This window comes from Microplitis mediator, chromosome 4 (assembly GCF_029852145.1).
Source record: "Microplitis mediator isolate UGA2020A chromosome 4, iyMicMedi2.1, whole genome shotgun sequence".
Classification (NCBI taxonomy): domain Eukaryota; kingdom Metazoa; phylum Arthropoda; class Insecta; order Hymenoptera; family Braconidae; genus Microplitis; species Microplitis mediator.
Window position 1 is genome coordinate 3798284 of NC_079972.1, and position 18106 is coordinate 3816389.

An 18106-nucleotide genomic window follows, 5' to 3' on the forward strand; every position below is an offset into this window, starting at 1 on the left:
AGAAACATTTTTTATGCAATAACATTTTTACAAATTGAGACATCAACCTGCATAAAAAAATAATAGTAATTGTCATTGTTATGGCTAATTAGCCATTAATGGCTTATAAACTTGCGGTTTTGACATTCAAAATTAATAATTTCAAGAAGTTTCAAATGTTGAGATAAAAAATTAGGTACAGTTTCTATAATTCAACTCCTCCCAAACAAAAAATCAGGTGACACAATCCGTTCTAATTTTCATATTAGAAATGTTTGTTTACACGGTCGCGCTGCAAAACGCATCATTTTTTGTTTGATAGCTGCACAGACTTGAGCGGATAGCAAATTTTTTTAGATTTCTCATATCGTTTAAGAGACCCCCTCCCCTTTTCTTCAACCATCGCCGAAAATAATAATAATAATAATAATAATAATAATAATAATAATAATAATAATAATAATAATAATAATAATAATAATAATAATAACAATGATGATGATGATGATAATAATAATAATAATGATGATGATAATAATCATAACCATGATAATAATAATAATAATAATAATAACACTAATAATAATAAGAATTTAAAACTTAAGTAACTATAACTACAGATAGATTTTGTTGTCAAATGTATTTACACTAATTTAAAAAACTTGCATCATGTCCTCAAAACACAAAAGGGTAACGATAATAATTATCTGTGCCGTTTTAGTCGGTTAGTAACTAAGCACCACATTTTAAATCCTCGATATTGTCTTCGGAGATAAGAAAACCTCCATTTATCCACAAATAACTAATAGTACTACTAAGTCTCAACTATTATAGATAACCAGCCGAAAAAAAAAATTACAAAACGTGAGAAAAAACAAATATATTATGTTGAGAAAATCGTACACTCACGATAACGACAATTGAACACAGAAACGACAAATTTGCCTCGCGCGTTGCTCTTCTAACACTCATGCTAATAATAATTGACAAGGAGAGCTATAGTGAAAGTTTAATACTTACTAAGAAGTTACGGTATACCTTTAAAGTCAGCCTTGTAAACACGTCGCGATTGAATTATAAAAAAATATACAATTCTGACAATGTCAAAAGGCAGTTAACCTATTAGATGACCGGTTTACCAATCTACTTTTATTAAACAAAACCTAAAGAAATCTAGGTATGAGAGCTTTTTTTACTTATTATCTGTTGTAATCAATGCCTGGTAAAGATTTTTTTTTGTAGTGGTTAGACTATCTAGAGATATTTACTAGTACGAAGTTTGGATGCCGGTCGGTAGTACATTCTTAACAAACTGAAGTTAAGTTCGCTGAGACCATCCTAACCGGAATTGACGGCAAATGTACGTCAACTGTTGTAACTCAATTTTATAATTAGGAATGAGTAAGGTAACATACAGTGCAACAAATCGACGTAAAGTTCACCGTAGATTGTACCCTGATAGCCACACTTTAAATATAATTGCTCAGCAAGTTCTGCAGTGAAACACTTTCCGCTACCCTGATAGCCACCTTCACCACAAGTTAACTTCAAGCTACTGCCGTATTCTAAAGCCAACTTAAGGCTGGGCCGCACCTAACGAAGTCCTGAATTTAAGAATTCTAATTATTTATTAAATAATTATCACAACAGCAATTTTCTTAGCTTCCGACTAAAAGCCGAAGACGAACTTCCTCGGAAGATTTTCATCATCCGAGTCCCATAAATATTCAAAGAGTAATTAGAATTCTTAAATTCAGGACTTCGTTAGGTGCGGCCCAGCCTTAAAGGAAAGTGTTGGAGAGCAAGCAGTTACCTTTAAGTTGACAGTAAATTGTCTGTAACTTGAATTCAATTTGACTACAAGTGTTACCTTCAGACAATGACGTTAAGTTGATTGAAAGTTTCACTTCAAATTGACGGCAAGTTTTTTTGTCAAATTACATTCAGATGACGGTACTTGATTTGCATCAACTTGTACGCAAAGTCCAGCTGGAAAATACTTGCGTGCAAATTGATGCAAATCAACTGCTGTCATTTGGATGTAATTTGACAGAAATAATTGCCGTCAATTTGAAGTGAAACTTTCAATCAACTTAACGTCATTGTCTGAAGGTAACACTTGTAGTCAAATTGAATTCAAGTTACAGACAATTTACTGTCAACTTAAAGCTAACTGCTTGCTCTCCAACACTTTCCTTTAAGTTGGCTTTAGAATACGGCAGTAGCTTGAAGTTAACTTGTGGATAAGGTGGCTATTAGGGCAGGGTAACTTGTGGATACGGATGTTATCAGGGCACTGCTGCCAGAACGCGGACGAAAAGTTCTCCTTCCCAAGCATCACTTTAGCATCACATACAGTCTAAACGATGCTTGGGGACATCAACTTTCAAGTCATTTAATCAAGTTGGTTATTTTTGATTGTCAAAAATAAGCAATTTATGTAATTTTGTATTTTGTTTTTACAGAAATCAATTTTTTCCATTTACTTTCTATGAGCGGGAGAATTTAAATAAATCAATATTTTTTATTTGAAATTTTTAACTTATAAAATTTTTAAAAAAGTATCCATTATAATTTGATTTCTATAGGCAGGAAAAGTTAAGTAATTTAGTTTTTGTTGTAAATTTTTTTTACTGGATAAAATTTTAAAAATATATTTTTAAATTTTAGATGTCTAGTGGCGGGAAGTTATAAACTTGAAAATACGAAAATTTTTTAAGTAAAACAGTAATTTTGAAAAAAATTAATTTGTAATTTTATTAATTATTTGATCAAAAAGTTATGGAGCTAAATTACGGGTTTAAAATTTGGCGGAATGCCATTATAAAATTTTTATGATCTCATAATCTAACAAAAACCTGTCGCAGTCGATTTGACGTGGCGGGTTTCATATTACGCACGCACACACACACACACACACACACATACATACATATTTAAACATTTGAACTGATGGCACGTTTCGATATTTCTCGGCAAAATAAAACATATTACAGTAAAATTCTTTGAAAATTACATAAGACCCTCCTACAATAGTTATATTTCTCAAAGAAATTTTAACTCGTCGAGTTCACATCTTTGTTTATAATTTTGACCAACAAATTCAGAAAACCAGTATCTTACAAGGCGTCCATGAATCTCTGATGCTCATTTCAACCAAATTTTTATGTAATGTTAAACTTCGAAGCACATTTCACTGAAAAATTTTGGAAAGTTTGGAGATTGATCTGTAGGGTCAATTGTTTTTTAGATTTAAGAAAATATAGTTTTACGATTTGCCTCAACTAAAATTTTATTATTAAAAATATTTATTACTTTAGTATTTTTTAAATACAGATTACAAATTTCGTCACTGTCTCAAAAATAGAACACATTTTTACTTTTATTTTTTTTTTTTTAAAGATTTAAAGAAAAGTATTATTAGTTTATCAACAAACCATTAGACTTAAAATATTTGTCCTTAACTTCGATACGAATGTAATTTCAAGTAACCATTTATCAAATGTAAGCTGGTAATAAACATAATTAACTTATTTTATTAAATTAATCAATTTTATACCTTTGTATTATAATTTTGTTTGTTACAATTAAATTTGTAGCTAATTCTACTATATAGGCTTAATTTTTAAGTATAAGTTAGATAAAAATATTCATTAAATTGCTTTATTTCTTAAAAATTATCTTCGATTATAATATGAATAATTTAATTACTATCTACACATAGCAATACCTTGAAGCTGAAAAGAAAAGTGTAGTGAAATAAAATAACTATCGATAATTGAGTTAATTAATAAAATATCATTCACCATTTCAAATAATTTAGCTATTATACATTATTGATGCAGTTGCTAAATCAACTTCAGTGCCTGATTCGGTTAAATCAGGCAAAGATAACATGACAGGAATAACTTGAATTTTTCCATTTTCATCTTTCTGTCGTAAATGAACTATCGTCCCAGGTTGTAACATTTGATCAGTTATGTCTTCATGCTCAATGTTTTCAGCAGAAACTTCTTCAGTATAAACTGATGTATTTTCGATACTCATTATCACATCAGCAGAATCAGAGGCTATTTCCGAAATTTCGTCATATTCTTGTTCATAAACTTGCTCATAATCTTCATCAACTTCTACTGCTTCAAACTTGATTATTTGCTGATCTCCTTCATGACTAATTTGCTCGCCAAATTGTTGTTCATCCTCTACAGTAGTTTCATATTCGTCCTCTGGTTCTACTTGTTCTTGATCTGAACCTGAAGTTTCTCCTTCATGATTTCTTGACTGTTTAATATTTCTTCCAGCAACAATGCGTTTGAACCCTGCCCCTCCGAGACTCTCATGTCTTCTCTGGTGTTTATTTTTATCTCCGAGATATTTAAAACGTTGTTTGCAAACTATGCAAGAATAGGGTCGTTCATTCGTATGCGTTCTTTCATGACAAACCAATGCACTAACTTGTTTACATCTCCAGGGACAGAATCGGCATTGAAGCGGTCGTTCATCACTATGTTTATTTTGATGATGTTTTATTAATTGAATTTTTGTTTTTAAATTAAAACCACAAATTTCACAAGTGTAAGGTCTGTCTTCTGAATGTGATATCATATGAGTTTTAAGCCTTAACTGGTTAACAAAACGTTTTGGGCAATGAGGACAAGTAAGTGTACCTTCAAATCGATTGTGAGCAATCATCATATGGTGTTTCAATCTTACTTCTGATGTGAACATTAAATCACAGTCTAAACATTTAACCGGATTTTTTTCCATATGTGTATTTTTAATATGAGTTCTCAAAATCATTTCGGTCTTAAATGTTTTATTACAATGATTGCATAATACTCTTTTTTTTTCAAGCGTAGGTTCAACTTGATCTCTTGAAATACCTGGTGGTATTTCATTGTGAATATGAGACATATGCCACTCTAATGATCTGGAAGAAAGCATCGAACGATTACATATACGGCACGTATATTGTTTACCATCTTTATGAACACGATTTCGATGAATAACGAGCATTGAATGATTAGGAAATTTTTCTGAGCATATCTGACAAGAGCATTCTCTAAGAGCTCGACTATTAGATTTTAGATGAACCCGCATATGCAATCTTAAACCATCTCGTCGATTAAACCCAGCACCACAATTTTCACAACGGTATGGTCGTTGATCTTCATGAATTCGTAGATGTTGTTTCAATGTTGACGAATTTTTAAACATTTTATCGCAATGTGGACACTTAATTGTATATGCTTTATGAGTGTACATATGCTTTGAAAGACTGTAAAATGGAACAATTTTATGACAAACTTGACACTCACGTTTATTACTCGAAGGCTGATGTTTTCGAATGCGATGATGTCTTAGAGATGCTGGATTTTTAAAATCAGCTCCACAGTCTTCGCATAAATAAGCTCGTAATGTTGTATGAACTGATTTTACATGAAAGCTTAATTTTTGTTTAAAAGCAAATTTTTTGGGACACTTAGGACATTGAAAAATTTTTTCCCAGCTCATATGTTGGGTCTTAATATGTTGATCTAAAGTACCTTGATGTTTAAATTTTTCCCCACACATGTCACATAGTTGACCATAAATAGCATCACAGTGCTTTTGTTCATGTTGACGTTTTTTCCCCTTTGATTCTGACACAAAATCGCAATATTTACAAATTAATTTCTTCACACATATTATATTATGTGCTCGCTTAGCTTTATTAGTCGAAAATTCCGATCCACAATCTTCGCAAAAAAACAAAATTTTAAAGTCATGAGTTTTAAGATGTTCTTCGAAACTTTCTTGAGAAAAAAAAATTTCTGAACAATAATCACAATCTAAAAAATTGTTTTCATTAGTAGGATTCACAGAATGATTTTCATAAATTAAATTTGGAAATTTTTTTTGTATTGTAGCATGGCGATCTTCATATAACGATATAATATCTTGATCGTTTAATCGTGCAATTACAATCTTCCGCTGTTTCAGATATTCCTGAAATTCTAGTAAATTTTTTTCATTTTCTCCTAAAATTCGATATAATTTATCAATATTCCCTTTTTCAATTGAATCAGTTAATTCTTTTTTCAACGGCTGTTTTTTAGAATTACTTATTTCGCAGTTTTGGTTAATATTTACTAATGTCGTCAAATATTCTTGTGTATTTTCATGTTTCACTTCATTGGAATTTTTTTTATTTTTATCAATGTCCAAAAAATGTAATTCTTCAACTTCTGTACCATCTAATAACCTATCATTAGTTTTGTTAGAATCTATAGATTCTATTAGAGTTGATCTTTGAATTTTGTCAGAAGAACTTTCTTCCCCGTCAAAGTTATTTATATTTATAGAATTTTTTATATTTCCTGTACTAATTGCACTATTATTACTGCAGCTAACAACACCAAGAAACTTTTCGCGTTTTTTTTTGTATTCCTCAATTTGCTCTTCAATTATCGCTCCTCGATTTTCTATTTCTTTTGTACGATTATTGTAGATATCTTTGTATGAAAGAGTTTTAAAAAACTTTTCCGCAGATTTTACATCAGCGATGTTTTTATTCAAATAGTTACCTCCTTTTCTGTCGCCATTTTTATGCATTTTTTTAACTTTAACCAAAAGTAATTCATTTGGTTTAGAACCTTTTACAGTAACATACATTATATCTTCTTCTTTCGCTGGTGGTGCAATCACGGTATTCAATTGGTCAATCTTTGATTCTTTCTCTGATACTGCTGTATTGTTCAATGCATCTAATGAAATGTTTTTTTTCAACAAATTTTTTTGTTTCAACATTGCATCATTTTCGGATTCAAGGATGTCTGGATTCGATTGAATTAAAATATTAGATACTACTGATTTATCAGTTTCTAATTTTATATAAGTTTTAAGTTCTGAATTGTACTGATAAATTGATTTATCTGTTATATCTTCTGATTCTTCACCATTCTTTTGGCATAATTCATCATTTATTGGTAAAGTCGTTTCTTTACTATACACATCAGCATGATTTTCTTGTTGCACGTTATTTAAATTAGTGTCTATTTCCATGTCAAAATGTGACTTATCACACGTTTCTATTGAAGGTATAGAATTATCGGGATCGAATTCTTCAGTAAAATTATCTTCATTATACTTGTTTTTCTCTTCATGTTCCATTAAATTATCTATTGCGTTTGCACAGTGGTTATTAGCAGCTACGTCACTCGAATTAATTATGATTCGTGACGATTCTCGTTTATTAACTTGCATTGGGCACTTGATGATTTCTTCTCGTTCTTGAGACTTTTTTGAATTTATAAATTCATCTGGCTTTAAGTCCGTTTGGCGCGCAGACACTGAACTTAAAGACGTACGAATTGATTTTAATTTAACTTCAGCCTTTTTTATTTGCATAAAAAACTTGTAACTCATTTTTAAATCGCAAATGCAATCCATACAAATTTGTGTGGATAAACTATCATCTTTACTAATATGCTCTAGATGTCTCATTTGTTGATTTAATCTCATTTGGATACCTTTTTCTCCGAATATATCTACCAAAGGTATTTTTAATCCAGCACATGTACGACAATAATTTTTTAATTGAATTTTAGAATGTGCTGAGAGCGGTGTTTTATTTTCATTTGGTATTTTATTTGAAAAATTACCTGTGTTTACTTCATCGCAACTACTGATTTCACCTGTCACAACCTTCACTTTGGAGAGTACTTTCTTCAAATCATCTATATTTTTTACTTGTTTAACAGGTTTTTCTTCTAGTGTTGTCATTGTTCTCGACGTTTTATTCATCAAATCATCAAGCGAATTAATATTTTTCAATAGTTTCTTTCCATTCAATAAAAAATTGACTTTGTAATTTTGTAATATATCTCTATTATCATCATTTCCAACGTTTACAAAATCTATGGGGTTATTTGATTTTATAAAATCACTACTTTCACTTGTAGAATTCCTTTCACATGATGAAGAGACACTTGATCTAGATTCTAAAATAAATGCAAAACATTTTTGTTAAATTTTGTTTATTTTAATAAGATCTTAAAAAAATTTTAATTACCATCAATATATTGATAATACGAATTCTTCTCTTCGAAATCGATCATTTTTTCATTATGATGTCGATCTAAATAATTTATCGAGTCAATACTGGGGTCTAAAACTTGTTCTGAGCCCCTCACATTACATTTACTTATATCATCCTTGATAGACTGCATTGAAAATGAATTTCGGACTGCATTAAATGTATAAATACCACTATCCTATAATAGTAAAATAGAATAAATAGTGGTCTCAAAATTTTTAACTGTTAAATACATTACATTTCCATCTGATGCATTCATTTTGAACACAAAAAACTAGGTTAAAGTTCACACTATCGTTAGATTCGGCTTATTAAAAAATGTCAAGTTAATAATGCATTAGCACATACAATTTTATAAGAAATATCAATTTTGAAATTGTTGGTTTCAAAATTTTTATATTTTAAGTTAAGTTAATATTGAATTTTGAAGATTCATTAACTAATATAAACTTTGATGGCATTTCTGCGACATTAACTAGATGGCACATAATACGATGTTACTAGATACCCCAATAGCCGTTTTGATTGCAAATTGTCGTCAACTTGAAAATTCAACTTGTTCAAGTTGGATGCCCCATAAGCCGCCCATCCATTTGTCTTATGTCCTCAGTGGCCTCAGAAGCCTCAACCTCCCTAATAGCACAGTTTGCTTGAGCAAAAGTTTACTGTACAAAAATTTCGTTGAATTTTTCTTCAAATTTCCGTCAACTTCGGACTTTTCCATTTTATACGACAAGTTGTATGCAACTTGCTATTGAATTTGACGTAAATTTACTGCCCGAATTAGAATGCAAATTCACTTCAAAAGTTGACTAGAAAAAAGTTGTCTTTAATTTTCAGGCATATTTTATGTCAATTTATCGTTAATTTTACTTGAAAAATTGTTAAGTATTTTTTTACCCTCAAATTGTAGACAATTTTACGTATAAATTTGCTTACCTTCTGAAATGGTAAAAATAAACATTGCTGTCTTTTTTTTCTAGTAAAAAGTTACCTCTAAATTGGGCAAAAATTAACCGTAAATTTTTCTTTCCAACTTTTGCTGTCAAATTGTCTGCGAAATCGGGCAGCAAATTTCAGGCAATTTCAATGTCAAATTACTGTCAATTTCAGGCTAAAGTGGCTATTAGGTAAGTTAACTTCAAGCTACTGCCGTATTCTAAAGCCAACTTAAAGGAAAGTGTTGGAGAGCAAGCAGTTACCTTTAAGTTGACAGTAAATTGTCTGTAGCTTGAATTCAATTTGACTGCAAGTCAGTGATCGGCAAAAACGATATTTTCGTCAATTTCATAACCACTAATTACTCTGTGTTAAGAAATTGTATAACTGCTGCATTGAATATTATTCATTACTTAAACATTCAGTAATTAGACAATAATATATTTCCAATATTTAAAAATTCGATAATTCATATTCGGTTATTATTCAACAAATTTATACCTTGTAATTGAGATCAAATAAATACTCAATAACCAAGTAATTAAAATTTAGCTCATGCGGATTACCGATTTTTTAAAAAATTACGTAATTGTTCTTTCAAATTTATCAATTACCTGAATAATTAGATACTTATGTACTCTAATTACTAATTTTTAAAAAAATTAGTTAATTATAATTTCCAATTATCGATTACTTGAATAATTAAGGACTTCACTTTTCTAATTCCCAGTTGCTAAAAGAATTGTTTAATATTATTTCTAACTATCAATTATTTAAGGAATAAAATACTTAATTGAACTTTTTATTTATAAATTTCTCAAACAAGTCTCAGTTTCCCAAAATGAAAGTTGGGAGTTAAAAACAACATTGAACTTTATAATGCCTATTTAAGTCGGTCAATAACAAAATTTCAATGAAGGATTATTTTTGAAGTAATAAGATCACTCCTATTTCATTAAAATTTTGAAAAAATTTTTCCCTTTCCTATTAAAATAGGACACAGATGAATTCTTAAATTGCCAAAATTTAATAATAAAAATGTATGTTCCATTTAAATGTGTTTTTAGTACTGGAAAAATTAATTCATTAATTTAAAAAATGATATTGGTGAAGGAAATAATTAATGATTTTCAAAAAGTCCGATAAAAATCTAATTTTTCTACTTGAAATAGGGCTTCACTCAAGCCGAGACAAGACAAGATTTGGAAAGTCTTGTCTTGATCTCGAAGTTTTTAATCTTGTCTTGATTTTGACTTTAAAATTTAAGTCTTGTATTGATCATTAAAAATAAGTAATTTGTAATATCGTCTTGTATTGTCTTGTCAAGATCTCGTCTTGGTCTTGATTAACTTAAAATTTTTTTTAATCTAGTAAAAATATAATAATATTATATTATAATAATATACAATTGGATAATTTATTTTTTAAAAAAGTAGGCAAAATTTATTATTTTTTAAATCTTATATAATTTATCGTAAATTATAAATTATAATAATTATAAAAAATTTTTAACCCAACCCTCGCGGTTTTGCGAATTCCGTAAAAATGCCGTAAATTTTCGGCATTTATACACATGCCGTAAATTTACCGTAATAATTTGGTAACAATATGGTTATATTGGCCAGTTTTTTTGCTGTACTTATACTGTAGAGTTACCAGATTATTATAGTAAAATTACTATAAAAATGCCGAACTTTTACCAAAAAAATGCCGTAAAAAAACTATAAAAATGCCGAACTTTTACCGAAAAAATGCTATATAAATACCGCAATAATGTGATAATTTTATAATAATAAAATCGTATTTTTTTGGTAATTATACCGTAGATATCCTGCGATTTTGCCAGATTTATCCTGATATAATGAAAAATTGTAAAAAATTTGGTTTTATTTTATATTTGCTTCTGCGGTTAAAATCATCGAAAATGTGCAAAGTGTAAAATTTTATATTTTATTCTATTAGTTCACACATTTCTTATGGAAACAAGAGAATGTAAGTGAAAATAAGAATCCGGGAAAATTGAGGTTTTCAATTTTCTTAAGTTTGTTTGTATATATACAAATACAATTAGTAATAATTTTTGAATAAGCGATTTGGCATAATGGTTAACAGGTCAGGCTTTAAATCATTAGGACTCGGGATCGAGCCCACGAGTTGGCGGGTTTTTTTTTTTTTTTGCATGACAGTTATTGTACATATAATTTTATAATGTTATATATAATTATATATAATTAAATGAAATTTTATATAATTATATATAATTTTTGTTCCGGGTAGAACGGTTTAATGCTGCAAAAATGCCGAAAATATGCTGTATAATTACGGTTTTAATGCTGTTAAAATACCGTATTTTTTCTGTTTTATTACCGTAAATATTCTGAATTTTTTTCGTAAATTTTTGGTAGTAATGCGGCAAAAAAACTGGCCAAAATAACTTGAATAATACCATATTTATGCAGTATTTATACCGTATAATTCCGGTATTATTTCGGTATTTCCAAAACCGCGAGGGATAGTAAAATACAATTGATGAAATTGGATTATAATGGGACATACATAAGTAATGTGGAATGAAAACTATATTTTTCACATTTTTTAATTCCATTAAAATTGTCAAGGCTGTCAAATTATTAGAAGAAATGGTCAAAACATAAAATTTAAGATAAAAAATTAAAGGTTATTAGACAAAGTTTCAGATATTTTTTATGGAAATTGTATATGAGTATTAGTTTTAAAATTATATAAACTTGAAAGTTTATTTAAACTTTATTACAACTAATTTGTAGAAAATAAAATTGTCTATAAAAAAGATCCTATAACATTTTTTGATAAGTCTGATAGTTTTGCTGGAAAAGTAAAAAGATCTGAAAATTTATTATAGATTTGACTTCCAGCTCCGATAATTTTCGAATGGATGGATTTATCAAAAAATGATAAGAGAACTTTTTTGTAGAGCGTTAAATTCTCTACAACAATATGCTATGGACTTATTCATATGACGTGCGAATGCCGAGCTAGAAAAATTAAAAGAATAAAAAAATTTTTTCCCATGTTATTTAAATGGGAAATGGAGAATTGTAAATATAGGCACCTCTTAATATTAATATTAAGAGCTCAAATTTTAATAGAATTTTTTTTCATCATCTCAAACAATATTTTTACTGTAACTAAAGAAAAAAAATAGTCACTTTTTTTGGCCCACCCTAATGAACAGATATGATCATATCTAAGCATTTTTTCCTGGGCTATTTTTTTCGATTCATCATATGTTTATTTTAAAATACTATTCCTTATTAATTACAGAAAGAATGTCATCAGAGAAAATACGCTGATACACAGAAACTTAACTTTGAAGATATAAAAAATGTATTAGTTCAAGAATATCTCTATCGTCGTTTAAAATTAAAAATCTAACATTTACTTCAATAATAAATTATGCTCGTTTAGAATTCATTGGATGATATGAACCGAGTTCAATCATTTGTATAATTTTATTTTTAATACAAAAAAATACGTTTTGATACATCTATATCGTAATGCATAAATATATTTGAAAATTATTACACTTTTATATTTTGAAATTGTTATTTGTATCATTTGTCGATTGACAAAATTGATAGAATTTTTTTAAAACTATTTAAAAAATAAGCGTTTTATAATATACATGTTTTTTAGATTAAACGTTTTTTCTGAAAAATTGTTTAAATCCGGAATATCTGTTTTAATTTAAAACACTCGTTTTTTTAAACGTTTAATGTAACAGTAAGCGCTTCATAATAACACACATAGAAGTGTTTTTTTCTTTAAACGGATAAAACGTTTTCGGATTAAACACTTAAGTGTGTTACGCGAACCTTTAAAACACTTGTAATGATTTATGCGATTGTTTAAACGTTTATACCGTTTTACTTCTAAGCGCTTAAGTTGCAGAAAACACTAACGTGTTTTATTTTAACACTCTAAGTTAAACACTTGGATTTGCAGTACAGGTACGTTTGAAACATCAAAAGTAATAAAATAAATACTTTTAAAATATAAAATAAATACTTTTAAAATATAAAATAACTATGAAATTTACAGGTTATTATGTGCATAATAATATACAACTGATGAAATTAGATTATAATGGGAAATGCAGAAGTTATGTTGAATGAAATCAATATTTTTCACATTTTTTGATTCCATTAAAATTTTCAAGGATATCAAATTATTCGAAGAAATGGTCAAAATATTAAGTTTAAGGCCATAAATTAAAGCTTTCAAATACTTTTTACGGAAATTATCTATGAGTTTTAGTTTTAAAGTTATATGAACTTGAAAGTGGATAAAAATTTTTTTTTTTGAAAAATCGTGGAAATTTGAAACAGCCATATCTTCTAAACTAATCGAACGATTTAGACCATCTTCGAACTTAACCGTGATAATCGCCCATAGAATAAGTGTGAAAAATTTCATAAGGATCCGATAAGGATTCTAGGCGCAATCGTGTTCTCAAAACTTGGTTCTATTATATATACATATATATATGTATACATACATATATAAATTTTTCAACGAATGGTATTTTCGAACTCTACTCAACTAATTATGATAGGTTGTGACAAAATTCCTTGAAAAATCGACCATGAGGACAAATACAATACCTAGATTTTTAAAAAAATCTACCTAAAAATTGCAATTACTCATTATGGGATGCTAAATATTAATCGTTTTATATACTTTACTTTATGTATTATTAGTTCCCCCTATTTAAAAAAAAAGAATCAGCTGTCAATTTACTTTTATTATATTTAAAAAAAATTTATTTTGTTTTAAAAGTTAGCTTTTATATTACATGAGCATTTGAGGCGCGCACTTTTGAACTTGCCAATTTTTTTTACATTTTCTTTTTAATTTATTTAAAAGGAAACAGCGTTGTGAAAATAGATTACAGAGATCATTTTATTTTGATTTATAGGATGCGACTGATTAGCTATTTTTTTGTCCATTTAGAGGGTTGAACAATTTTTTTTAAATCATCATTCGACAAGTAAATATACAATTCTCTGACAAAAGTATCCGGAAGTCGTAATTTATAAAAAATATTAGAAAGAACTTCTTCAGAATATTTTACGTAGTTAACTCTTATCTGAGCTTTCCACAATTTAAAAAAGATCTTAGTTTCATATATTGGGTACTCTGGAAATTGAGGTTCCCGTATAAATATTTTGTTCAAATCAACATTCTTCAAATAACGTCCTAAGTATCGTACATTTTTATGTAAAATCTCTATAAATGTGATATTACTGCCTTCTATCACATTTTTCTTCATTTTTTCAACTTCTGAAAGACATTCAGCTGAATAATCATCCAATCTTTTTGTATTACTAACAACTTCAATATTTTCTTTACATACATAAAGACCCGCTGCTATCAATTCTTCAATGTGCCTCTTAATAGAATCCGCAGCATTAACGTCAATACCTTCTGGAAACAATTCTGGCCAAGCATTTTCTAACATGTGGAGACGAGAGTAGTGGTTATGATACCCCATTTGAAATATAAAGTACGAAAAAAAATTGTCATTTCTTGGAAAATTATGCTTTCGACAAAACCTAATTAGCCAATTCATCAATGCTGTATAGTTGTTAATACCAGCAGCTGCATGGAAAATTGTTTTAGTGTCATCATCTCCTTCATATATGCAAAAAAGATCAAGTATATACTTTATTAATACAGCATTCATGATACCGTATTGTTTAGCTTTAGCAGCATTAATAAAAAGAATGATTCCGTCATCAGATTTAGCATTAATGTCAGCTTTGTTAGTCACTAATAACATCATAACTTCTCTTGTTCCTTCATCGGCCGCAAATTGCGGCAATGCAGTTTCTCCCTCAATGCCATCAGATTTTTCTACACCATTTTCTTTCAAATACTTGACGATATCGTAATTGAAGGATTCCATGGCGCTATCTAGCACTGTTTCTTGAGTTATTGAATTTCGTTGGTGTATATCAGCACCGATTTTTATCAACTTTTGAAATATTTTATAATTTCCGACTCGCGCGGCTAGATGTAGAGGAGGTCCGTAATTACCGTAATGAGTATTAATAGATCCACAGATATCTTCGTTTGTTACATTATCTATATAATCTTCGTCTTGAAATTTTATAGCTTGGATTAAAAAATGGATGTCATCTATTCTTGACAGCTGTTTCTTTCTTAACTCTTGCATTCTCGATTTTTAAATTTGTGATGCGGACTTGTGACACGTTTTGTAATTATCCTTTTCAAGATAAAGGAATAAACCTTTTATACCTGATGAATTCTGAAAAAGACAAAAAATGGATGCAAGTTTAGTTTTATTTCAAGACAACAATTTTACTATGCAATTTATTAGGTTTACTATAATTTTAAATATTATTGGAGCAGGATCATACACTGAGCAAAGAAATTAAAGGATATAAAAACAATCTACACATTATAACGTGATATTTTAGAAAAGCTTTTATTAAGTACGTAAAAAAATAGTGGTATTGCAACAGAAATATAAGGCGCGCATTTCTCACATAATCGACCACTTTTGAATCTGACTCGTTTTAATTTTGCTGAAACTTTATTATCTTTTTGTATTCTATCGAAAAAAAACTTTCAAAATTTATTGGTTTTTCTAAAAAATACTAAAATAAGTATGGCTTTCCTTTCTTAAGGTATGATTTCTTAACTATTAAAAAATCATTTCTTAAATAGTAAGAAATATTTGTTAAATACAAAAAAATGATGTTTAAGAAATGATTTCTTAAATACTAAAAAATTCTTCTATCAGTGTAACTAGTTAGCAGCTGTTACCATTCAAAGTTCTAAAAATTCTTAACTAAGAATGTGTGCGTGCGTGCGCACCCGTGTGCATGTGCATGTGTGTGTGCGTGTGAAATTAATCACTTCCACAGTTAAAGAAAGTTTACATAGACAAGCGTCAGACTATAACGATGATATTAAAATTTTTTATTAGCTTAGATGGTCATCATTATTTAGGCTGATAGTAACTATTACCATCAGGTTATTAACAATTACGATGTTAATATAATAGTAGTAATTATTCAAGATAATAAAAGTTATAATTTCGGATTATCATAAATAATTGTCAATTTTACCATATATATATGACTATAGTTGGTAGACACTACAATTCAGATTGCTTATTTTAGTTATTGTCGTAACTAATAGGGTAAGTGATTCATAATCCGTCACCCGCGATGTGTTTAGCACTCGTCTCCGGTGCACAGTATGCACTCGCTTCGCTCGTGCCTGCGCACCTGCGTCTCGTGCTAAACGCATCGCGCTGACACATTATGACTTACCCTACATGTTGCGCCCATAGTTTTATTCAACTCATATGCGCTATTCACGTTTTATTAATCGCCTAAAAAGCGAAGTCTCAATAGCTGTTTAGTGACATGGTGAAAAAAAAACATTCGGCATCACAACCTAGGCTACTCAATGGGTAACAACAGGGAATTGTAATTACCCCATATTCAGTAAGAGCTTGAAAGATAGTTACGTTTATTTTCATTACGTCACAATGGCCGGGATAGTAGACATCTTTATTGCGTTTTGACAAATAATTTTTCACCAGTCGGTAAACGGCCATTTAGGGTTCGCATTTTAGGCATGATAAAACGTGAATAGCGCGCATGAGTTGAATAAAATAATTTAAATGACATTTTCGATTATAAAATTCAGTTTAAAAATTGTACGTACTATAACTCGATGATAACTTTTACCATAAAATTCTCTCCGTGAATGCACGTATTTTTGCCACTATGGATATTTTTTTAAATTTTAACATCATATCGCTTTTTCATGCGGGTTTACAATGCAATATTTACGTAAAAATCATACATAAATACATTGATTAAAAAATATATATATTACTTTTTCATCAATTTTTCTTTAGTTGTTAAGAGCAGTGCATAGAAAAATTATAAAATTTTTAATTAATGAAAATACTTAATATAAACATTTATTTACCTGCGATGTGTAGCGATGAATTGTCGTTAAAAATATTGTATTTATAAAGTTACAATTTAAAGTTAAGTTTAAAAACACGTGTTAAGATAGATGCTCTTCAACCGATGAGACACGAGGAACTGTTCAGAGTTTTACTGACCACATTCAAATCCCCAAAATGGCATCCTACACGAGACATCTCAGTAATTACATCTTCTACCCATACTGTACACCTTCTCTACTCCAAGGTTACTAGAATAGGGAGGTTGGGACAAGTTTGTGTCGCTGGTCCTTTTTTTTATTGCATGTCATTTTTTTCTATGAAAACACTATCATAATATCGTGTGTGTCTGTAACATTTCAGAGCGATGGTTGATCGTTCCGTGATTTTCAATACCGATAGTAGTTAACAGTTCTCCAATTTTGTTACATCTGTTAGATGCCGTTACTTTAGTATTCAAAACTTTCATATAATTCTTAAAGGTCGGCAGTACTAAACGAATTTTCGAATTTTACTTTTCTAATTACATTTTGAATAATTACGTCACTCGAATGATGAAAACCTTCCGAAAAAGTTTGTCTTTCACATTTTTTCGGAAGCTAAAAAATTATGTGATAACAATTGATTAATAAATTAAAAGAAAAGTAAAATTCAAAAATTCGTTTAGTACGGCCCAGCCTTAAAAAAATTAAAAAACCACGGGATCATGCATGGTACAGAAAATACGGTGTCATGTTTAATAATACATTCATGAACAATAATTTTTATCCGGGTAGTTTTGCTTGTAGGAAAAATGAAAACAATAATAGAATACTTCTGTATGAAAATTCCTACGATAAATGATGACGGACTGAATAAAAATTGTAAAAAATTAGTTCATATGCTTTATAAAGTTCATTAAAAATATTGTAATGAATATTGAATGAACAGAATATTAATGGCTCTGTAGACTTAAAAAAAAAAGGTAGTTTTTTATTTTTTTTTAGTTGAATCCCGGGGAAAACGATTTAGATCTGACCATATATAATTATATCTGATCAGATCTGATTTGTCAGATCTGGCCAGATCTTTAAATTGTCTCTATCTGACGAGATCTGGACAGATCTGATCAGATATAA

At 29.1% G+C, this 18106-nt stretch overlaps 3 protein-coding genes and 1 long non-coding RNA gene across 11 annotated transcripts in view; 1 reads left to right on the forward strand and 3 right to left on the reverse strand.

Annotated features, from left to right (window-relative positions):
• LOC130667116 (E3 ubiquitin-protein ligase Iruka) overlaps positions 1 to 1193 on the reverse strand; it is a 45124-nt gene extending 43931 nt beyond the window's left edge. The window contains exon 1 of one of the 7 annotated variants that reach the window (XM_057468586.1): positions 1018 to 1193. The gene's annotated coding sequence lies outside the window, so the exon portion shown is untranslated. The other 6 variants (XM_057468584.1, XM_057468589.1, XM_057468591.1 and 3 more) reach the window with 6 other exon arrangements.
• Positions 1194 to 2150: 957 nt separating this feature from the next.
• LOC130666516 (uncharacterized) lies at positions 2151 to 3481 on the forward strand. The gene is made up of 3 exons (XR_008989689.1): positions 2151 to 2382; positions 2445 to 2576; positions 2650 to 3481. It is a non-coding gene; the product is annotated as an uncharacterized LOC130666516 (long non-coding RNA).
• Positions 3482 to 3485: 4 nt separating this feature from the next.
• On the reverse strand, positions 3486 to 8538 carry LOC130666515 (uncharacterized). The gene is made up of 3 exons (XM_057467589.1): positions 8295 to 8538; positions 8033 to 8234; positions 3486 to 7961 (listed from the first exon to the last, which is right to left on the reverse strand). The coding sequence occupies exons 1-3, from the start codon at positions 8313 to 8315 to the stop codon at positions 3799 to 3801; spliced, it is 4386 nt and encodes a 1461-aa protein (XP_057323572.1). The 5' UTR covers positions 8316 to 8538; the 3' UTR covers positions 3486 to 3798.
• Positions 8539 to 13245: 4707 nt separating this feature from the next.
• Positions 13246 to 17220, reverse strand: LOC130666530 (uncharacterized). Of its 2 annotated transcripts, none has more exons than XM_057467634.1 (2): positions 17009 to 17220; positions 13246 to 15305 (listed from the first exon to the last, which is right to left on the reverse strand). In XM_057467634.1, the coding sequence occupies exon 2, from the start codon at positions 15210 to 15212 to the stop codon at positions 13968 to 13970; it is 1245 nt and encodes a 414-aa protein (XP_057323617.1). In that variant the 5' UTR covers positions 15213 to 15305; positions 17009 to 17220; the 3' UTR covers positions 13246 to 13967. The 2 variants fall into 2 exon arrangements, with proteins under 2 accessions (XP_057323617.1, XP_057323618.1); XM_057467635.1 differs by lacking the exon at positions 17009 to 17220 and adding an exon at positions 16132 to 16270.
• Positions 17221 to 18106: the final 886 nt, after the last annotated feature.

What these genes read in the sequence shown, in the direction of transcription:
- LOC130666530 (XM_057467634.1), bottom strand. Translation starts at nt 15,212, where the DNA reads ATGCAAGAGTTAAGAAAGAAACAGCTGTCAAGAATAGATGACATCCAT.
- LOC130666515 (XM_057467589.1), bottom strand. Translation starts at nt 8,315, where the DNA reads ATGAATGCATCAGATGGAAAT. An exon ending in TGAATGCATCAGATGGAAAT is followed by an intron (nt 8,235 to 8,294) that starts GTAATGTATTTA and finishes TTACTATTATAG; the next exon opens with GATAGTGGTATTTATACATT. An exon ending in GTATTATCAATATATTGATG is followed by an intron (nt 7,962 to 8,032) that starts GTAATTAAAATT and finishes CATTTATTTTAG; the next exon opens with AATCTAGATCAAGTGTCTCT.